General features: G+C 41.0%; 1 protein-coding gene across 8 annotated transcripts; it reads right to left on the bottom strand.

The window, feature by feature from the left end:
* Positions 1-233: 233 nt before the first annotated feature.
* Positions 234-23,046, bottom strand: ATP23 (ATP23 metallopeptidase and ATP synthase assembly factor homolog). 8 transcript variants are annotated; one of them, XR_010835828.1, is made up of 7 exons: positions 22,517-22,865; positions 11,363-11,408; positions 10,570-10,651; positions 6,853-6,990; positions 4,836-4,919; positions 2,558-2,906; positions 234-984 (listed from the first exon to the last, which is right to left on the bottom strand). XR_010835828.1 is itself a non-coding variant. In XM_059082347.2 (7 exons), the coding sequence occupies exons 1-7, from the start codon at positions 22,648-22,650 to the stop codon at positions 2,703-2,705; spliced, it is 708 nt and encodes a 235-aa protein (XP_058938330.1). In that variant the 5' UTR covers positions 22,651-22,865; the 3' UTR covers positions 2,461-2,702. The 8 variants fall into 8 exon arrangements, 6 of the variants coding, with proteins under 6 accessions (XP_058938340.1, XP_058938330.1, XP_066865763.1 ...); XR_010835829.1 differs by having other exon boundaries at positions 358-977; XM_059082347.2 differs by lacking the exon at positions 234-984 and adding an exon at positions 21,926-21,954 and having other exon boundaries at positions 2,461-2,906; positions 22,526-22,865.
* Between the last annotated feature and the right edge of the window lie 572 nt (positions 23,047-23,618).

Here is a 23,618-nt window from a genome sequence, read left to right as displayed (position 1 = left end):
TTGATTAATATTAAACATTTTTCATGTGTTTACTGGCCAATTATGTAGCTTCCTTTGAAAAGTATCCATTAAGTGTTTTACCTATTTTTTAATTGGGTTGTCTTTTTATTCTTGAGTTATAGAAAGTCTATATTTTCACATAAGAATTCTTTTGTCAGATAAACGAATATTTTCTTCCAGTCCATGGTTTGCCTGTTCATTTTCATAATTTTTTTTAATTTAATTTTTATTTTATATTATAGTTGATTTACAATGTAGTATTAGTTTCAGGTATACAGCAAAGTGATTCAGTTATAAATATACATTCATCCATTCTTTTTCCATATAGGTTATTACACAATACTGACTAGAGTTCCCTGTGCTATACAGTATGTCCTTGTGGATTATCTATTTTATATATAGTAGTGTGTATATGTTAATCCCAAACTCCTAATGTATCCCTCCCCCTGCCCAAATTTCCCCTTTGGTAACCATAAGTTTGTTTTCAAAGTCTGTGAGTCTGTTTCTGTTTTGTAAATAAGTTCATTTGTATCATTTTGTTAAATTCCATATATAAGTGATATATGATATTTGTCTTTCTCTGTCTTACTTCACTTAGTATGATAATCTCTAGGTCCATCCATATTGCTGCAAATGGCAATATTTCATTCTTTTTTTTATAGCTGAGTAATATTCCATTATATATATGTTCCACATCTTCTTTATCCATTCCTCTGTTGATGGACATTTAGGTTGCTTCCATGTCTTGGCTACTATGAACAGTGCTGCTATGAACATTGGGGTGCATGCTTCTTTTCAAATTATAGTTTTCCTTCACTCTGTTAATGTGGTATATTACACTGATCAATTTTCATATGTTGAACCATCCTTGCAATCCAGGAATAAATCCCACTTGGTCATCATGTGTGATCCAGGAATAAATCCCACTTGGTCATGGTGTGTGGTCTTGTTAATATGCTGTTGAATCTGCTGTGTTTCTATACACTAACAATGAAGTATCAGAAAGAGAAATTAGGAAAATAATCCCATTTACAACTGCATCAAAAGGAACTAAATACCTAGGAATATATCTAAAGAGGTAAAAGACTTGTACTTTGAAAACTACAAGACACTAATGAAAGAAACTGAAGATGACATGAACAGATGGAAAGATATACCATGCTCATGGATTAGAAGAATCAATACTGTTAAAATGACCATACTACCCAAAGCAATCTACAGATTCAATGCAATACCTATCAAAATACCAATAGTATTTTTCACACAACTAGAACAGCAAATAATTCTAAAATTTGTATAGAAACACAAAAAACAATAGCCAAAACAATTTTGAGAAAGAAGAACAGAGCTAGAGGTATCATGCTCCCTGATTTCAAACTATACTACAAAGCGACAGTAATCAGGGCTTCCCTAGTGGCACAGTGGTTAAGAATCCGCCTGACAATGCAGGGGACATGGGTTCAAGCCCTGGTCCAGGAAGATCCCACATGCCACAGAGCAACTAAGCTCGTGCACCACAACTACTGAGCCTGCACTCTAGAGCCTGAGAGCCACAACTACTGAAGCCTGTGCACCTAGAGCCCGTGCCCTGCAACAAGAGAAGCCACCGCAATGAGAAGCCCACGCACTGCAACAAAGAGTAGCCCCCACTCACTGCAACTAAAGAAAGCCCCCACATAGCAATGAAGACCCAACCGCAGCTAAAAATAATTAACTAAATGATTTTTTTTTAAAAAGCTACAGTAATCAAAACAGTAATGGTACTGGCACAAAAACAGACACATAGATCAATGGAACAGAACAGAGAGCCCAGAAATGAACCCATACTTATATGGACAATTAAGCTATGACAAAGGAAGCAAGAATATACATTGAGGAAGACAGTCTCTTCAATAAATGGTGTTTGGAAAAACTGGACAGCTACATACAAAAAATCAAACTGGACTACTTTCTCATACCATACACAAAAAATAAATTCAAAATGAATTAAAGACTTAAAGGTAAGACCTGAAACCATAAAACTTCTAGAAGAAAACATAGGCAGTAAACTCTTTGACATCAGTCTTATTAATTTTTGTTTGGATATGTTTCCTCAGGCAAGGGAAACAACAGCAAAAATAAACAAATGGGACTACATCAAACTAAAAAGATTTTGCACAGCAAAAGAAACCATCAACAAAATGAAAAGGCCACCTACTGAATGGGAGAAGATATTTGCAAACAGTATCTTATAAGGGGTTACCATCCAAAATATACAAAGAACTCGCACAACTCAACATCAAAATAAACAAACAACCTGATTTTAAAATGGGCAGAGGATTTGAATAGACATTTTTCCAAAGAAGACATACACATCATAAAGGGCATACTTCACAGGTTTCATAATGAAGTTTTAAAATGTAATAAAAGCAAATCACAATCATAAAAAATAAAACACAAACAATAACAAGTACATTGTAGAAAATTAAAAAATACAATTTATTTTCCTTATTTACCAAATGGTTAGTTACAAAGATACAATTTTTGCCTTGAAGTTTAAGGCAGTTTCATTTCTTACCACAGTTACTTTTTCTGATGCTAGAATCAGCACCTTCTGTGTCTTCTCTGTATTTAATTGATCATTTACGTTTTAGGTTTGTCCACTTGGGAACCATACTTTCTTCATGATCACTGAAGCTCTGCAATATAAAATGTCATCGTCTTCATATATTTGAGTAGTACCGATCCCGGTTTTGAAAGTCTCTATGAGCATATCTTGCATAGGTCTTATTATGAGGGATCCTTCCAAAAGGTTCATGGTCATTGAAACAAGATTCAAAAACTTCATCAACAGCCTTCTGAGCTACTTCTCTGCTGATGTTCCTAACAGCCAGGATAGAACGAATGGCTCTGTCTCGCACACAAGTCTAAGGAGAAAAGTATGTGGCTTTAATTTTATTAATATATGAAAATTCTGTCATGAAATAGTAACATTTTATACAATGTGTGAACCACAGTCAAAATTAATTTCCTCTCATGTTATTTTATTAATTTCTATCAGTCCAAAGAAGAAAGATTAAATTATGGAACATGTTTAGCTCAATCTAAAATTATTTAGGTATAAGTAAGATCTCCTTCCCTTCCTCCCTTCTTCTTATCTTTCCTAATGATGATAATTTCTAGGCAGTATCTGCTAAACAGTAACTCCAAATTTGCAAAATCATAAAAAGTCTATAAATAAGGTTCTGGTTGAGTTTTTTAATTTGAATAAATATGAAATATACTCCTGTGCCTCTCTCTCCCTTAGCTTTTCAGGTGACCAATGCTAGATAACTTTTCCTTCGAGAGGGGCATCTCCCCTGGAGGCAACAGGAAACCACACATACATACACACAAAATTTGAAGGCATCCTAATTTTTCAGGGGAAAAAAAAAAATCAAACAACTTTTTTCTTGGGTACATACTGTACAAAAGCAGGGACTCTGTTCTCTAGGACTCTTCTCCCACTACCTCCACGTATTTTCCATCCTATTGCTAGTTCTATTCATTTTCTGCTGCTGTTACCCAAGTTAAAAAGAGGAGAGATTTCTCTTTCAAAGACTCTGGACCCCGGATTACATGCCTTAACTGCATTAGCCTCTTCTCTGGGATGTTCTGATGTGCACCCTACTTCCACTGAGAGCCAGAACACACCGCCCATTCAAATGCCGCCTGAGCTGAATTCACCAGATGAGCAGGGATTGGAGGGCACGGAAGACATGCAGCACAAGTCAGTGGCACATCACTAAGCGGACTTGGCACAGGCTGAAAGCATAACAGCCCTATCAGAGTGGCCACCCTTCCCAGGCCCCAGGTTTGCCTTCTAACTAACTCCCATTCACTGAGTTCAAAATTTCTCTTCGTAGTTCACTGTGACTTTCTACCTTCCTCCCCAGAGTTGAGTAACTCTTTTCTCTGGAGAACCAAGGGCCTTCCTGCTGTTGTTCCAAGCCTGTCCTTTCTGCATCTGGTTAAAACTGCTATCCTGATGCCCATGTACCTGACACATTGGCCCAGCAACCTCTTCCCATAGAAGAGCTCTGACCAGCCTTTCTCCTAAGTGTGGACACAGAGCCCATTGGTTGCTATGGGCAGAACTGCTCACATTCTTCACCAGTCCATCAGTTCTAAACTTCCTCTCCCCATGCCTATCTATCATGGACCGTAAATTGTATCTTTCTACTAGTACAGTAGAAACTAACACAACATTGTAAAACAACTATACCCCAATAAAAAAAATACAGTGTTTCTTTTAGACAACAACAATAACAAAAAAGCTTTCTAGCAGGATGATCTTGCCTATAGTTTTCATTTTGTTTTGTTTACAAAATCTCTCAGCTCAGCTCATCATAATCAAGTCTGTGCTGATCCAAAGCTTTGCTGTCACGTCATATAGCCTTTAAAGGTGTGCTAATACACAATGCGCTGCAGTGCAGTCTCTGTGCTGGCAGGTATTACTTTTTTTGTCTAGAGAATACTGTGATGGTTTCAAAACACAAGTCCAGTACTGTTAGGATAAAAGTAAGACAGGCTGTGATTTCACTTCCAGTCCTTATCTACCCCCATCCAAAAGTATCCCACATGTGAGACCGTAGCTCTTTTCACTGTGAAAATCTCTCACTTAGTCACATAGCTTGCCCATAATTATAAAATAGAACTGAATTCCATCTATTTGGCTTAAGTGATACACATTTTGTATTCTTTCATATAAGTGGTTCTTTCAAAATTCAAATACTAAATGTACTTCTCATTTTTCTATTCATTATTTCCACTCATAGCACTCTTAACAGTAAACGATTTCATAGGTTAGTTTTTACCTGATGGTGTTGTTTTAATCCAAAATGTAACCTGAATATTTCATTTAAAAGTGAGCAGTCTCCACTAAGGTTAGCAGCTCGAACCTATCACAAAGACAGAAGGCAAACAAAAAGAAAATAAGCACTTGTGCTCTACACCTTTATATCAAATGATTTTTTTAATTGTAAAATAATAAAAAATTGGTATATTTTTCTGAGAACAGAGTACCTGTAAGATTTTTTTTTTTAACTCTATTGACTTAAAAAGTTCTTAAGAAAAAGAGCAGATATCCATGAGCTACACTAGGCAGCGCCAAATACACTGGGGGCAATCACCTGTTCAAAGGGAATTTTCAAAACTTTCCACCAGAGTCTTACAGACAGAACTAATTTCTTTTGGGACCAAAAGTCAAAGAGTTGGACCTCAAAGTTAAAGATTATGCTCTCTACAAAATACAAACACTTCTGGAAATTACCAAAAGAACTTCAAGAAAGCATTCTTCCAAAGATCTACAAACTGAGTTTCAATGTGAGCTTAAAACTGAATACATCAGTACCTAAGACACTTTAGGCACACAAACCTCCCAGCTCTCCTAGCCCAAATCACTGAAACTCTCTTGGACCTTCCCTTAAACCCGTGTAAGTTCATGCCCTTCCTCCAGGGTCTTGATTGGCCTATGAAAAATTAAGTGGTACAGAGAATCAAGAACATTCCAAACTGGTCATGCTATGAACATGACAGCCTGAAGTTAGTATGTATTTTCTAATTTTCTATATCTTTAAGGTAAAAAGCAGCTTTAATAGGTGAAAAAGTCATGGAACTACCCACATGGATTCTACAGCTAACCTAGCCACGTTTTTGCTCGTTCACTGCAATCAGAATGGCCCACTTCTTGTTACTTCTATAACAACATGGCTTCATTCCTCTGAGGAGCTCAAAGCACTTAACACACCTTAACTAGCTACCAGGCATTAATTCTCATAACACCCAAGAGAGAGAAATATTTAAAAGCTCAGATTTCAGTCTTCTTTCCAAATAATATGAGTTATAATCACATGCAATGAGGTTGCTTATTAATTTCAAGGGAAAGAGAAAATAATCTAAGTTATAAAGTATAAGCTTGAAATTTATATTAGTTTTCTTTTGCTTCTCAGCACATTGCACTCTTCAATTAATGAAATGCAAGTATGAAATACAAATGTCTTTCTAGGAGCATATATATGTGTGTATTTCTGACAGCAATCCAAAATGCTTAATAATAAATATCTTCCTATGTTGTATTTTTGAAACGAATTGTTTACTCTAGGGAAAGCTAGGAACTTTACCTATGGAAGGCAGCACTGCAAACCAGTCAAGAACCTTGGTTGTAATCCTGCCTCTGCCACTTACTATGTTATGGTATCTGAACAACTGCCTCACTTTTCACAGAAATAAAATGGGGATAACAGTATCTACCTCAATGGGCTGTTGTGAATATTAAATAAGAGTCCACAAACAGCACAGGGTTTGGCACACAGCCCATCAGTAAATGTTAACTATAAATTTTTTGTATTATATAGTTTATTCCATAGGAAAAATAGCTTATTATTAAAAGTCATCACGGGCTTCCCTGGTGGCGCAGTGGTTGAGAGTCCACCTACCGATGCAAAGCATACGGGTTCATGCCCCGGTCTGGGAAGATCCCACATGCCGTGGAGCGGCTGGGCCCGTGAGCCATGGCCGCTGAGCCTGCGCGTCCGGAGCCTGTGCTCCGCAACCGGAGAGGCCACAATACTGAGAGGCCCGCGTACCACACACAAAAAAAAGTCATCACTATTATTAGGATTTAAAGGTTATATTTAAGACAATTCTAAAAAGATACTTAAAATGTCTACCTGCTGTATCTAAAATAATTGTATTCAATAGTTAAAAATGTAAACTGAAGATTAATGTGGAATTATGACAAGAAAAGGAATACATTTAAATCATACTTGAATAAAATGTTCAAACACACAACAGTGTCCTTGGGGAAAAAGTACCTTCTACAATAAAACTTACCTCAGAGCAGGCCAAGTGCCTGACGTTGGTGAACCAGTCGACATGAGCTCGACAATGATCGAATGCATGAATGAGCTCATGGGTGACCACTCTGTTCATATGGGCCTGATTACAGATATTATTCTGGCACAAAACAATCTAAGAAGCACCAAAATGAGGAAAGTTCGGTTATTTCTAAGATCTACTCTCACTTCGTAGATTCCATCTTCTCTCTCACCTGAGTGGGCTCAACTGCTTGGAAAGCCTTACCCACTCTATCCACCCAACACCCACCCCTCCATCATGGCTCGGTCTTCACCATACATGCTCCATGAAGCCTTCCCAATGGCTAACTTCTCCCTCCTCCTCTCTCTGGACTACACAGCACTTAGTTTAAGGACTCTTCTTCTCACACCATCCTCACTGGGTTGACTGTACCAGCCATCTTAGACTCCACAGTCTTATATTAAGAGTGGACTCTGGAATGAAGCAGGGAGATTCAAATTCCAGCCCCACTCCTTAGTAAGTCAGTGACCTTGGGCAAGTTTCTTAAGCTTTCAGTGCCTCAGTTTCCTCAACTATAAAAAAGGAGATGACTTAGAGTACCTACCTCTTAGAATTGTGAGAATTAAATGAGAATATGTGTAAAATGTTTCTTATCAAGTCTCTCAATAAGCAATGAATCAACAATGAATGACCACACTGTCCCATTCTACTAGAATTGCCAGGAAAAGTCCTCAGATAGAGCTTCAGAAAGAAGTGCAAAAAGCCAGCAGCACACTGAGCAGGACCCTATAAGAATAATAAAGACGTGAGGGGTCCTAATAATAATAGTCCCCACTTACTGTGTACTTACTGTGTGCCAGACACTGGGACATGTCCCAGATATTTTATATACATTCAATCAACATTCACTTATTCAAATAATATTTATCAAGACCTACTAGAGATTTATAATCAAATATTTACCAAAATGTTTAAACACATGCAGTGACAATTGTCATGAAGAAAAACCCAGGTTGTCACGAGTACATAGGATGAGAGTGCCTGACCTGGTCTGCAGGGTTGGGAAAGGCTTTTCTGCAGAAGGAATGTTTAAACTGGGATCTAATGGATGAACAGGAGTTAAATTCGAGGAGAGGGGAAGGGAGCATTCCAGACAGAGAACAACACAGGCAAAGGGTAGGGGGAGGGTTGAAGGAAAAGAATGTTCTAGAAGCTGAAGGCAGGCCTGTAGTACGAAGCACAAAGTTGGAGGCAGTAGGCATGAGATAGGGCTGGTGAGGTCAGCAGGGGCCAAATCACTCTTTATCCTGACAACAGTGGGAAGTCACTGAAAGGGAGTAGTGAAGTAGGGGGTGTTTTATTTTGTTTTTATCCTTTTGACCACAGTTGGAAAAATAAACAAAAGATGATCAAAACTGGATGCATAGAGACTAGTTGAAGGCGAATGAAGTATTCTAGGCAAGAGATAATAGTCCCAGAGCTAGGACGGTGGGAGCCTAAAAAGGTATTTAGGAGGTAGACTGGACAAAATTTGGTGTTGGATAGAATATGGGAAGGGAATCAGAGGTATCAAGGATGATCCCTAAATTTCTGGCATGGGTAATAGGACGGACGGTGGTACTGTTCACCGAGATATGCAAAATTAAAAGACCAGGTTGGGTGGGAATGGAGGATGGTAAAAATCAATTTGAACTTGGACATGTCAGGTCTGAGGTGCCTTTAGGACATCCAAGTGTTCAGTGAACACTTGGCTATATGGATGTGGAGTTCAAGAGAAAGCTCTGACGCAGCAAAGTAAATGAGATCCCCTTGGTAGAGTGCAGAGTAGAAAAGAAGGGGCTCGAACACCAAGGATTAAGGGACTTCATTTAAGGGTTGGTAGAGGAAGCTAAGTTAGCAAAGGAGCAACCACAAGAGTGTTGCATACTGGAAACCATGGCAAGAAGGTGGCATTAGCTGCTAAAGTCAAGTGTATGCATGTGATATGACCTCCACTCTAGCCATATACCTTGGAATAACTCTTGCCCACGAGCACTGGGAGAGAAGGTGAAGAATATTCACAGCAGCACTGTTTATAATAATAATAAAGTTGGAAACAATCAATACTCGATAGGGTAAACTCTAGTACAGACATACAATGGAATAATATACAACACAAACTAAATTAACCAGAGGTGCACACAACAACACAGAAGAATCTCACAATGTTGAACGAAAGAATTAAGTTACAAAGACTGTATGATTTCATAAAATGACAAAGTATTACACATGACCCCAAGTATAAAGCTTAAAAGGAGGAAACTAAACACATCGTTGGACTGTACACATACATGGCAAAACCATTCAGACAAGCAGGGAATGGTTATCACAGAAAGAATAAGGAAGGGAGCAGGTTGTGACCCAAGAGGGGCACACAGGCTTCTGAAGTCCTGGCAGTGTTTTATTTCTCAAATCTGGGTGGTAGTTATAGAGATGTTCATTTTACTATTATGACTGAAAGTGTACATACAGGTATTTTACTCTTCTATATGAATGAGATACTTCACAACAGAAATTTTAATTTAAAAAATAAAAGAGTACCCAACTGTGTATAACACAGCTGAGAAATAAGATGAAGATTCAAAATGTGCACTCAATTTAAGCCCCAAAGAGGATGAACTTACCAAGACCCATCTTGAGAGCTATAGGTGTTGCGATTGTCAGTTTACAAATGAGGAAACTGAGAATAAAACAAATAACTTGCCCAAGCCCCACAGCTAATAAGCAGGGGAACTAGGATTTGAACTCAGCCTATCTGACTCCAAAACTCAGACATCTCACCCCTCTGCTATGTTGCTCTTTCCCATGATTACCATGAAACAGCTATAAATAACTAAAATACATATAAAATTCCCTAGCATGAAACAATTAAATGTACTTAAATGTGTTATATATTCATGATGGAAACAGTGACTTATAACACTTTTATCTACCCTCATATCACATGACATATCCATCTACCACCTCAAGACTGTCAAAACCCCCATTGACTTAAAACTTGTAACATTTATTGACTTAAGTGCTCTGCTTACTATGATAAGTAGTTTACAAGAGAAATCTCATTTAATTCTCATTATCATTCTATAAGATAAATACAATCATTACGCATATTTTACAGATGAGAAAACTCACTCTCCTCATCAAAAATTCTCAAAGATCTATCACTTCTCACTGTGTAAAGGTGAAACTCTATCTTGGCATTCAAAGCCTCCCACCGTATAGCCTATCTTTCTTTCCAATCCTATTTCTCCTCATTCCCCACGCATTCCTGCCCTCCAGCTGAACTAGACAACATGCCATTCCCCAAATACACCTTGTGCTTTCTCAACATGTCACCTTTGCTCATGCTACCCCTGCTTTTGGCAACAGTCTTTGTCTTCTTTGCCCCTGAAGAGTCTTTACATCCTCTAGCTGACTCTGTTGGCATCTTTCAGTCAATCACATCACTGTCCTATTGTGGTAACCACACCCACCTCAAAGAGTTTAACCCGCCTCAAATTTTATCATTATCTCTGCATTCCTGTCTTGTCTCCCCTGTGAGATGTAAGGACCTTAAGAGTAAGGACTACAATTAACTCATTTTTTGAATTCTACACAAAGTCTACCAAATGGAATGCCCAGCACGTAGAAGGCAATCAGCAAACATCAGGAGAGAGAACTGGAGGAAAGAAGACAACGTGGTACACCGCCTACCTGAGACACCGAAGCATCAAAACCTCCACTGACATTTCCATTACAATCTTCACAAGAAAAGTGTCTTTCTTTGTTAACAGCGCTGGAAGGTAAGAATGGATTAAAAAGACAACGTCCAGAAGTAGTGTGCCTGGGGCACAGGGGAAACAGCCCTGGGCCAGGAGACCCAGATGACACATCTCTCCATCACTACCACATAGGACACCTTGGGAAAGCAACTCAACACCTTCAGGACTCAGTTCTCTCATCTGTAAATAAGGAAACTGTCTCTGCAAAAATCTATCCCAGTTCAAATGCTATGCTATGATTCCATAAAGAATTTGATCAACTAATTAAGACCATATTGGAAATATGCTGGCGTTTCTGCCCTTGGGCCAGAATGTTAAGAAGTGGACCTCAGAAATCACTTCTTCCGGTCTCCTCAAAGTTAAACAACACCTGGAAGGCTTCTACATGCATAACAAGCTGAGATTTCTTCTCCATTAAGGATAATGCTGAGACTGGCATAGTGGAAAAACCAGGTTTGGTGATTACTTACAAGTAAGATTTTAAGTATCGTCTTTACTAAATACCTGAGGTGAATACTAGAGCCAGAGATGTGGAGTTAGGGCTGAAGAGGTCCAGAGAGAACAAGGTCTGCCTGGAGACAGTGCAGCCAACCACCACCACCTACCGTATGGAAAAAGGGCTTTGTGGCCTGAAGTGAAATATCTGAAGTACTTCCAGTTTTGGTGGGGATTTTTTGTTTTCAGCAGCCAGAATATAGAGCAGCACTTCAAAAAGATTCACTTACCAACCCGAATGCTTCATGGCATCAAGCAGCAGTTTAACATATGGATCTAGAAAGATATTGATTCAGTTACATATGGTAATTAGAAAAAAACAGCACCAAATAAATTATCCAAATAACAGTATAAGATATTATCAAACAAAACCTCACAAATCTTAGCAAAGTAACACTATCTTAAAAATGATAAAAAATGAATATGAAAAGATAAGCTTAAATTAACATAAAAGCAAGTCTTTAATGAAATGAAACACTGATAGAATTACCAAAATGGGTAGTACCAAACATCTTAGATAACATCAAATATGCTTTTCAGTTAAATGATCAAACACAATGTATTAAAATATATACCAAGGGGCTTCCCTGGTGTCGCAGTGGTTGAGAATCCACCTGCCAATGCAGGGGACACGGGTTCGAGCCCTGGTCCAGGAAGATCTCACATGACGCGGAGCAACTAAGACCGTGTGCCACAACTACTAAGCCTGTGCTCTAGAGGCCGTGAGCCACAACTGCTGAGCCGCATGCCACAACTACTGAAGCCCGCGCGCCTAGAGCCCATACTCCATGATGAGAAGTCACCGCAATGAGAAGCCCACACACTGCAACAAAGAGTAGCCCCTGCTTGCTGCAACTAGAGAAAGCCTGTGTGCAGCAACGAAGACCCAACACAGCCAAAAATAAATAAAATAAATAAATTTATTTTAAAAATAAATAAATATATATACACATACACATACACACACACACAACACACACATACACACCAAAAGACTGAGGAAACTTGGGACCAATATCCATAGAAACAAACAGCAGCACAGTATCCAGATTAGAGGAAGGCAGTAGGTAGCCACACTACTGTCTGTCCTGGTCTGTGAATAGTGTCCCATTCTGAATACCATACTCTAAATAGGACCTGCCAACCGAAGTTGTTCCATAGGAGAAGGTGACTAGAACAGTTCAGGACTATTTTCCACAGGAAGCAAGAAAGGGATCTGCAGATTTGGAAAAGAGAAAAAAGACTTAACTAGGGCCTTCAAAGACTTAACTAGAGCCACAACTACTGAGCCTGTGTGCTGCAACTACTGAAGCCTGCGTGCCTAGAGCCCATGCTCTACAACGAGAAGCCACCACATCGAGAAGCTCAAGCACTGCAACAAAGAGTAGCCCCTGCTCACCACAACTAGAGAATGCCCGCACACAGCAACAAAGACACAATGCTGCCAAAAATAAATAAAATAAAATAAAATAAAACTTTATTAAAAAAAAAGCAGGGGCGGAGTCAAGACGGCATACTAGGAAGATGCGGAATGCGTATCTCCTCACAACTAGGGCACCTACCAGGCACCGGTGGGGGACCACAGACACCTAAGGGGATGGGAGGAACCCCCAGCAACTGGGTAGGACATGGGGCATTGGGGGAGCGAAGCGGGAGAAGTGGAGGCCAGATGAGACTGGCACCCCTGAGGGGTGGCTGGGGGAGGGCAAGGGATCCCCACACCCGAAGGGGGAAATTCGGGAACCACTGGGAGGGCAGAGTATCAAAAGGGAGAGTTGCCATGTTTCCCCTGCCCAGTTGGGCCCCCAGGAACCTGCTGAGATCCCAGGCCTGATCGTCTGCCCACCTAGGCCCCCTCCAGCCACATGGGTCCTGAGGGAGTGGGAGGGAGGGAAGGGGGAGCAAAAGTGAAGGCCGGACCTCCGGGACCAGCACCCCTGAGGGGTGGCTGGGGGAGGGGAGTAGTTCCTACACCCAGTGGGACCCCCCATGGTTAGGGGTCCAGTGGCGATGGGGGAGACCCTGCAGGAGATGGTGGGGGAGGGGCACAAAGGAACCGGGCCAGTGCTTTCCCTGTCCACTTAGGCACCAGGAAGCCTGTTGGGCTCCCGGGCCTAATCCTCTGCCCTCAGAGCCTCCCTCGAGCCCCACAGAGCCCAAGCCCTGCCCCTACGCCCCCACCCAGGGCCCCACCTCTACACTCGGAGACACCCTCTGAGACCCCATCCAACATGCTGGACCTAAACCCCACCCACACACCCCCACTCAGTGCCCTACCTCCAAACTCTGGAACTCCACACTCCAGAGGCACTCCTTTGGACATGCTGCCTCTCCCCTTCCACAGGCAGGTCCTAAGCAGAGGCCCTGTGCCATGCTCAAACATCACCCCCAACCTGCCTAGGTCCTGCCCCACCCTAAACCCCACCCCTGCCTGAGTTCCGCCCCTGTCTAAGTTCCACTGCCATAGCCAAGGCTTTTGTTTTTTTTCTTTTTTCCACTTTTACATTGGGGTTCTGTTTTACCTTGTTGACTCATTGCTGTTCATTCTTTTATATTTTTATTTTTCCTAATAAATATTTTATTTTTCTAATTTTATTTTATTCTTTATACTTTGTTATTGTTCTCTCCTTTTGGTTTGTTCATCCCCCTCCTTTTTTTTTTCTTTTTTCTGTTGTGGTTTTATTTTACCATGTTGCAGTTGTTTCAATTACAGTTTTATTTTTCCTAATATATTTTTTATCTTTCTAATTTTATTTTGTTTTTTATTCTTTGATATTGTACTGTTCCTTTTTCTTTCTTTCTTCCTTTTAATGCATCACAAAGCTTGCGGGATCTTGGATCCCAGGCCAGAGGTCGGGCCAAGCTCCTGTGGTGGGAGCATCAAGTCCAGACGGCTGGACTAACAGAGAACCTCAGACCCCAGGGAATATCAACCAGAGTGAGGCCTCCCAGAGGTCCTCATCTCAGCACCAAGACCCAGCTCTATCCAACTGCCGGCAAACTCCAGTGCTGTACGCCTCAGGCCAAACAACCAGTAAGACAAGAAGATAGCACCACTCATAAAAAAAAAAAAAAAAAAAATGAAACAACAAAAATATGTTACAGAGGAAGAAGCAAGGTAGAAACCTACAAGACCAAATAAAGGAAGATGAAATAGGCAACCTACCTGAAAAAGAATTCAGAGTAATGATAGTAAAGATGATTCAAAATCTCAGTAACAGAATGGAGAAAATACAAGAAACATTTAACAAGTATCTAGAAGAACTAAAGAGCGAACAAACAGTGATGAACAACACAACTACTGAAATTTATTTTTTTTTTTTATTTATTTTTTTTTTTTTTGCTGTATGTGGGCCTCTCACTGTTGTGGCCTCTCCCGTTGCGGAGCACAGCCTCCGGACGCACAGGCTCAGCAGCCACGGCTCACGGGCCCAGCCGCTCCGCGGCACGTGGGATCTTCCCAGACCGGGGCATGAACCCGTGTCCCCTGCATCGGCAGACGGACTCTCAACCACTGCGCCACCAGGGAAGCCCCTGAAATTTAAAATACTCTAGAAGGAATCAATAACAGAATAACTGAGGCAGAAGAATGGATAAGTGACCTGGAAGGTAAAATGGTGGAAATAACTGCCAGGGGCAGAATAAAGAAAAAAGAATGAAAAGAATAGAGAACAATCTCAGAGACCTCTGGGACAACATTAAACACACCAACATTCGAATTATAGGGGTCCAAGAAGAAGAAGAGAACAAGAAAGGGTCTGAGAAAATATTTGAAGAGATTATAGTTGAAAACTTCCCTAACTTGGGAAAGGAAATAGTCAATCAAGTCCAAGAAGTGCAGAGAGTCCCATACAGGATAAACCCAAAGAGAAATATGCTGAGACACATATTAATCAAACTATCAAAAATTAAATACAAAGAAAAAATATTTAAAGCAGCAAGGGAAAAGCAACAAATAACATACAAGGGAATCCCCATAAGATTAACTGCTGATTTTTCAGCAGAAACTCTGCAAGCCACAAGGGAGTGGCAGGACATATTTAAAGTGTTGAAAGGGAAAAACCTACAACCAAGATTACTCTACCCAACAAGCATCACATTCAGATTCAATGGAGAAATTAAAACCTTTACAGATAAGTAAAAGTTAAGAGAATTCAAAACCACCAAACCAGCTACAAATGCTAAAGGAACTTCTCTAGGTAGGAAACACAAGAGAAGGAAAAGACCTAGAAAAACAAACCCAAAACAATTAAGAAAATGTTAATAAGAGCATACATATCGATAATTACATTAAATGTAAATGGTTAAATGCCCCAACCAAAAGACAAAGACTGGCTGAATGGATACAAAAACAAGACCTGTACATATGCTGTCTACAAAAGACCCACTTCAGACCTAGGGGCACATACAGACTGAAGGTGAGGGGATGGAAAAAGATAGTTCATGCAAATGGAAATCAAAAGAAAGCTGGAATAGCAATATTCATATGAGATAAAATAGACTTTAAAATAAAGACTATTACAAGAGACAAGGAAGGACACTACATAATGATCAAAGGGATCAATCCAAGAAGAAGATAAAAGAATTATAAATATATATGCACCCAACATAGAAGCACCTCAATACATAAGCCAACTGCTAACAGCTATAAAAGAGGAAATCGACAGTAACACAATAATAGTGGGGGACTTTAATACCTCACTTACACCAATGGACAGATCATCCAAACAGAAAATTAATAAGGAAACACAAGCTTTAAATGACACAATAGACCAGATAGATTTAATTGATATTTATAGGACATTCCATCCAAAAACAGCAGATTACACTTTCTTCTCAAGTGCACATGGAACATTCTCCAGGATAGATCACATCTTGGGTCAAAAATCAAGCCTTGGTAAATTTAAGAAAACTGAAATCATATCAAGCATCTTTTCTGACCACGGTGCTATGAGATTAGAAATCAACAATTACAGGAAAAAAAAAAACGTAAAAAACACAAACACATGGAGGCTAAACACTACGTTACTAAATAACCAATAGATCACTGAGGAAATCAAAGAGGAAATAAAAAAATACCTAGAGACAAATTACAATGAAAACACGGCAATCCAAAACCTATGGAATGCAGCAAAAGCAGTTCTAAGAGGGAAGTTTATAGCAATACAGGCCTACCTCAAGAAACAAGAAAAATCTCAAATAAATAATCTAAACTTACACCTAAAGCAATTAGAGAGAAAGAAGAACAATACAGCAACAAAAAAACCAAAGTTAGCAGAAGGAAAGAAATCATAAAGATCAGATAAGAAATAAATGAAAAAGAAATGAAGGAAACAATAGCAAAGATCAATAAAACTAAAAGCTGGTTCTTTGAGGAGATAAACAAAATTGATAAACCATTAGCCAGACTCATCAAGAAAAAAAGGGAGAAGACTCAAATCAACAGAATTAGAAATGAAAAAGGAGAAGTAACAACTGACACTGCAGAAATACAAAGATCATGAGAGATTACTACAAGCAACTCTATGCCAATAAAATGGACAACCTGGAAGAAATGGACAAATTCTTAGAAGAGCACAATCTTCCAAGACTGAACCAGGAAGAAATAGAAAATATAAAAAGACCAATCACAAGCACTGAAATTGAAACTGTGATTTTAAATCTTCCAACAGGGCTTCCCTGGTGGTGCAGTGGTTGAGAGTCCGCCTGCCAGTGCAAGGGACACGGGTTCGTGCCCCAGTCCGGGAGGATCCCACATGCCGCGGAGTGGCTGGGCATGTGAGCCATGGCCGCTGAGCCTGCGCGTCCGGAGCCTGTGCTCAGCAACGGGAGAGGCCACAACAGTGAGAGGCCCGCATACGGCAAAAAAAAAATCTTCCAACAAACAAAAGCCCAGGACCAGATGGCTTCACTGGCGAATTCTATCAAACATTTAGAGAAGAACTAACACCTAATCCTTCTCAAACTCTTCCAAAATATAGCAGAGGGCGGAACACTCCCAAACTCATTCTACAAGGCCACCACCACCCTGATACCAAAACCAGACAAAGATGTCATTAAAAAAGAAAACTACAGGCCAAAATCTCTGAAGTACATAGATGCAAAAATCCTCAACAAAATACTAACAAACAGAATCCAAAAGCACATTAAAAGGATCATACACCATGATCAAGAGGGGTTTATCCTAAGAATGCAAGGATTCTTCAATATATGCAAATCAATCAATGTGATACACCATACTAACAAACTGAAGGATAAAAACCATATGATAATCTCAATAGATGCAGAAAAAGCTTCGACAAAATTCAACACCCATTTATGATAAAAACTCTCCAAAAAGGAGGCATAGAGGGAACCTACGTCAACATAATAAAGGCTATATAACAAACCCACAGCCAACATCGTTCTCAATGGTGAAAAACTGAAACCATTTCCTCTAAGATCAGGAAGAAGACAAGGTTGCCCACTCTCACCACGATTATTCAACATAGTTTTAGAAGTTTTAGCCACAGCAGTCACAGAAGAAAAAGAAATAAAACAAATCCAAATCAGAAAAGAAGTCATCTGTTTGCAGATGACATGATACTATACATAGAGAATCCTAAAGATGCTACCAGAAAACTACTAGACCTAATCAACAAATCTGGTAAAGTAACAGGGTACAAAATTAATGCACAGAAATCTCTTGCATTCCTATACACTTATGATGAGAAATCTGAATAAGAAATTAAGAAAACACTCCCATTTACCACTGCAACAAAAAGAATAAAATACTTAGGAATAAACCTACCTAAGGAGACAAAAGACCTATATGCAGAAAACGATAAGACACTGATGAAAGAAATTAAAGATGATACAAACAGATGGAGAGATATACTATGTTCTTGGATTGGAAGAATCAACATTGTGAAAATGACTCTACTACCCAAAGCAATCTACAGATTCAATGCAATCCCTATCAAACTACCAATGGGGGACTTCCCTGGCAGCACAGTGGTTAAGAATCCGCCTGCCAATGCAGGGACACAGGTTCGATCCCTGGTTGGGGAGATCCCACATGCTGTGGAGCAACTGAGCCCATGCACCACAACTACTGAGCCTACGCTCTAGAGACCGCGAGCCACACGACTGAAGCCCGCGCAGCTAGAGCCTGTGCTCCGCAACAAGAGAAGCCACCGCAGTGAGAAGCCCGAGCGCCGCAATGAAGAGTAGCCCCCGCTCGCCGCAACTAGAGAAGACTCAATGCAGCGAAAAATAAATAAATAAAATAAATTTTAAAATAAAAACCTACCAATGGCATTTTTTCACAGAACTAGAACCAAAAAAATGCACAATTTGTATGGAAACACAAAAGACCCCGAATAGCCAAAGAAATCTTGAGAAAGAAAAACAGCTGGAGGAATCAGGCTCCCTGACTTCAGACTATACTACAAAGCTACAGTAATCAAGACAGTATGGTACTGGCACAAAAACAGAAATATAAATCAAAGGAACAGGATAGAAAGCTCAGAGATAAATCCACGCACATATGGTCACCTTATCTTTGATAAGAGAGGCAAGAATATACAATGGAGAAAAGACAGCCTCTTCAATAAGTGGTGCTGGGAAAACTGGACAGCTACATGTAAAAGAATGAAATTAGAACACTCCTTAACACCATACACAAAAATAAACTCAAAATGGATTAAAGACCTAAATGTAAGGCCGGACACTATATAACTCTTAGAGGAAAACATAGGCAGAACACTCCATGACATAAATCACATCAAGATCCTTTTTGACCCACCTCCTAGAGAAATGGAAATAAAAACAAAAATAAACAAATGGGACCTAATGAAACTTAAAAGCTTTTGCACAGTAAAGGAAACCATAAACCAGACGAAAAGACAACCCTCAGAATGGAAGAAAATATTTGCAAATGAAGCAATGGACAAAGGATTAATCTCCAAACTACACAAGCAGCTCATGCAGCTCAATTATCAAAAAACAAACAACCCAATATATAAATGGGCAGAAGACCTAAATAGACGCTTCTCCAAAAAAGATATACAGATTGCCAACAAACACATGAAAGGATGCTCAACATCACTAATCATTAGAGAAATGCAAATCAAAACTACGAGATATCACCTCACACTTGTCAGAATGGCATCATCAAAAAATCTACAACCAATAAATCATGGAGAGGGTGTGGAGAAAAGGTAACCCTCTTGCACTGTTGGTGGGAATGTAAATTGATACAGCCACTGCGGAGAACAGTATGGAGGTTCCTTAAAAAACTACAAATAGAACTACCATATGACCCAGCAATCCCACTATTGGGCATATACCCTGAGAAAACCATAATTCAAAAAGAGTCATGTACCACAATGTTCATTGCAGCACTATTTACAATAGCCAGGACATGGAACCAACCTAAGTGTCCATCGACAGATGAATGGATAAAGAAGATGTGGCACATATATACAACGGAATATTACTCAGCCATAAAAAGAAATGAAACTGAGTTATCTGTAGTGAGGTGGATGATTTTTTTTTTTTTTGTGGTACACAAGCCTCTAACTGTTGTGGCCTCTCCCGTTGCAGAGCACAGGCTCCGGACGCACAGGCTCAGCGGCCATGGCTCACGGGCCCAGCCGCTCCGCGGCACGTGGGATCCTCCCGGACTGGGGCACGAACCCATGTCCCCTGCATTGGCAGGTGGACTCTCAACCACTGCGCCACCAGGGAAGCCCAAAGTTGTTATTTATTTAAAAAAAAAAAAAAAAAAGAAAAGAATCTATGAGCCTGCTAAAATTACAGCAAAGTATTATGAACCCAAGTGCCTCTAATATCAACTTTTCGCCTAGATGTCTGGTCTGAGAGTATAAATGCACAGCAAATTATGTGACATGAGCAAAAAAAAAAAAAGAGAGAGAGAGAGAGAAAGAAATCAAGGTTTTTAAGTGCTGAAAGCAAAAACAGGTAAGTAAAAGTAGTGTGGGATGAAAAAGTTAGGTATAGGTTACTGCTTTACTAACCTGTCCCCTCTTAAGAGTGTTAACAATAAAACAATTATTATTAATAATAAGTATTATTTAGTGTATATCAGGTATCAGGCACCATACTAAGTGCATTACTATTCAAGCAACTAAGAGTTTTACAAAGTTGAAATGGATTCAAAAGCCTACAGTCCTCTTTAAAAAAAAAAAAAAATTCTGGGGGCACATTGGTTTGGGACTTCAAAAAGGACCTGCAGTATTTAGAATGGATTTGCTTTGGAGAAAAAAAAACAAAGGTCGCCCTTGAGACCTGATTTCTCCCATCACACTCACCCCAGGGATAGGATTTTAAAGCTTCAAGTTGATGCTTTAATACCACCAACAGGTTCTCCCAGCAGCCTTCCCCTTGGAAGGTTGAGGCGGGTTAATTCCTACTGGGTCTCAAGTTCAGCACCTGGCCCTCCTCATATCCTACCTATATCAACTCTTCCTCCACTTTTTGGCTCTGCCACTGTAAGAACAGCTACCTTTTCTTTATTCAGCTCCTGATATGCTGGCACTTTATACTCATAAAATCTATTCCTCACAACAACCCTAAAAGGGGTATTTTTATCCCTCCCCCACTCCCTTTTTTTTTTCCTCAGATAAAGACAGAGAGGATCAGAGAGTTAAATCACTCTTCCATACTTAACAAGGGATCAAAATTTGAACCCATGTCTAATTCTGCAGCCTATGTTCTTTCCACTGCATTCCACTTTGAAACGTCTTTAAGGCAGGGTCCCAACTCCTCTCTGTATTTGCCCAAACCAGAACCTAGGAGGCATTTAATACATACTTGCAAAGTAAATACAATGTCAACATTTCCTCTACTCCCCCTCCTCCTCCCTTGATTCCCTAGATGTGGGTAATCTCAAGAAGGCTGGAAAATAACTGGATGTTTGACTTTTGAACTGTGACTGGCCAGCTATGAAACAGTAACTTTACTTTAGAATAGTAAATTTAAGTCTTTGATTTTCTAAATGTATCTAAAGTAAACTTTAGATGGCAATGTAAAAAAGTTAAGAAATCTCTAGTGCAATGTCCCGGGGATTAGAGAAAAATTGGTCAATAGATGTGTCCCTATTTAACCCACAACAGTGGTTCTTAACCTTTTTGGGATCGTTGGCCTCTCTGAGAATATCATGAAGCTATGAACTCTCTCCCCAGAAAAATGCATTTAGGGGCATACACACACGGTTTCGTAGTCTATGTCATGAATTTCTACACTCTGAAGTTCACCCATGTATGAAGGTTAAGAACCCTTTCCATCAAAGGGTAGGACTGCAAAACTTGTTTTTAACAGGAGGGAAGAGGGCAGGGCACAACCCTTAAAGAATGACAGAGCTGTTGTGGACACAACATAAACTGGTTAGAACAGACTAGGCCCAAGATGGCTGAAGATTCAACTTCCAGTAGATCTTGAGCCTCATTATACGCTCATTGTAATATATTAGCTTATGCGACATGACACACCCACGAGCACCATGACAGTTCCAAGGCTAACTATAAAAGGCCAAAAAGTGGGCAGTGGCCCAAATCCTGGAAATCCCCATCCCTTCTCCAAAATAGTTGGAATAATCCTCCCACTCATTAGCCTATGAAATTACCCAGCCCATAAAAACTAACCACCCATATTTCCTGGCCACTCTCACCTTCTGAGACAGACTGCATTCTGTCTATGGAATGTGTATCTCCCAGGGACTCTCACCTTCTGAGATGGCCCACACTCTTGTCTATGGAGTGTGTATCTCTCTCAATAAATCTACATCTTACCTATCACTTTGCCTCTCGCCGAATTCCTTCTGCAGTGAGACATAAAGAACCTGAGCTTCATTAAGTCCTGAGACCAGGAGTGCAATTTCAATTAAAAGACAGTGGGTTCGAGTCCCAGCCTGCGGGTTCAAGTCCCAAGCTGAGTTTTGGCGGGGTTCAAATCCCATCTGAGTTGTGCAGTTTCAGCAGGTATGCCTTAATTAACATGGCTCTTTAAAACTCTGCTTCACCTGGACTCTCAATTCCTCATATTACTGCATAATTTACCTAAAATATCAAAGGATCTGTCAGACCAGTGCGCGTGACGGAAAGGGCAAACTCCTAACCCAACTCCTCATTCAGGCCGCAAGCAAAAGTAGTGCTGAAAGGGGCCTCGGCGCTTCCTCTGATGGAAACTTAGGCTCAGACCCCCATACCCGCCCTCACAAGAATCTGCCTTTAACTCTGCACTTGGTGCCTGAACCCCGCCCCTGACACACCTGGGCTGAACCCTGAACCCCCTAGCGGAGCGGCACCAAGGCCCCTCCCTGCCCGCCGGCTCTCAGACACCCCCCACCGCACCCTCCGCAGACGCCCAGCCCCCAGGCTCACGGCTCCTACTTGTCTCCAACGTCTGCAAGAGCATAAGCTGGCACTTCTGGTTGTTGGTGAAGAAGCTGGAGAGGAATCCTTGCTGTGGCTTCCCCTGAGCCAGCCGCTCCGTGAAGACTTGGCACCCGACGCATTGCTGCTGCAGCTGCTCCCCCGCAGCGGGGCCCGGGCCGCGTTCATCCGGAGCTCCTGCCATGCTGCCCACGGACTTTGCCGCTGCTTCCTCCCGCCTCAGGCGGCCCGGAGGGAGACGGGGAAAGGCAACCTCCCTCCCGCCTACGCACAGCCCAGGCCCTCCCTCCGCCGAGCCGACCTGGCGCCAGCCGGACGACGGCCGCAGGGGTCCACAAGCCTGGAGACCGAAGGAGCGCTGGGCCACAGGCTCCGGGAGGGAAGACGGTAACGGGGCGGGGCGACGGCTGCTAGGCGGGCAAGGGGCGGGGCCAAACGCCTGCGGGCTGAACGGGGGTTGGCGAGTACCCTCGCAGGCTGCAACCCGCCTGATTTGGGCTTAGCCTTTGCCGCTCAGCGTGCTTGTGCCATCCCCATAAGCCTTGTTCCGCAGCCCTGCTTACTCGTGCACACTCCTTCCTTACCTCCTGACCAGTACTGGCCATTAAATACCCTTCTCCCTCTGAAGGTTTCTGCCATCTTCGCACTCCCTGCTTTGTCCACCAGCAGGCTAATTGCAGCCTCTGGTCCACCTCTCTCTTGACGCCCCAAGCCATATTAAAAGCACTGTTTTTCAGAAACATTTGAAAGCTGCAATTATAATGACTGGTCGCGTCAAAACCCTCAAAATATAAGACCCAACTACTTTTTTTCTGCCTCTTCTAGGCCCATTCGCCCACCCTACTCTTTCGCCACCGCAAATAACTCTCTGATAATTGATGAAATAAAATTCATATTTTATGGCAAGACAAGAAAAATGTAAACAAAATTTTTCTCTGCCAGTTTGGGCCTCCTCCCTCCCCCTTAGAGTGTATTGGGCATCTTCATTAACCAGACCTCCTTAGAAGATAGTCCTTCTAAATCTTGTATAGGGTCAGGATGACACACTACTCCATAACTCCTTGGGAGACAGCCTTCCTTCTCTCAATAT

This window comes from Kogia breviceps, chromosome 12 (assembly GCF_026419965.1).
Source record: "Kogia breviceps isolate mKogBre1 chromosome 12, mKogBre1 haplotype 1, whole genome shotgun sequence".
Taxonomy (NCBI): domain Eukaryota; kingdom Metazoa; phylum Chordata; class Mammalia; order Artiodactyla; family Physeteridae; genus Kogia; species Kogia breviceps.
Note: the sequence above shows the minus strand (reverse complement) of the source record. Positions and strands in the feature narration are given on the sequence as shown.

Bases quoted from the DNA above. Each gene is read 5' to 3' on its own strand.
- ATP23 (XM_059082346.2), bottom strand. From the start codon at position 22,712: ATGGCAGGAGCTCCGGATGAACGCGGCCCGGGCCCCGCTGCGGGGGAG. The intron at 6,991-10,569 runs GTAGGCGGTGTA...GGTGCTTCTTAG, and splicing joins TTGATGCTTCGGTGTCTCAG to ATTGTTTTGTGCCAGAATAA. The intron at 4,920-6,852 runs GTAAGTTTTATT...TCTTTGTGATAG, and splicing joins GGCACTTGGCCTGCTCTGAG to GTTCGAGCTGCTAACCTTAG.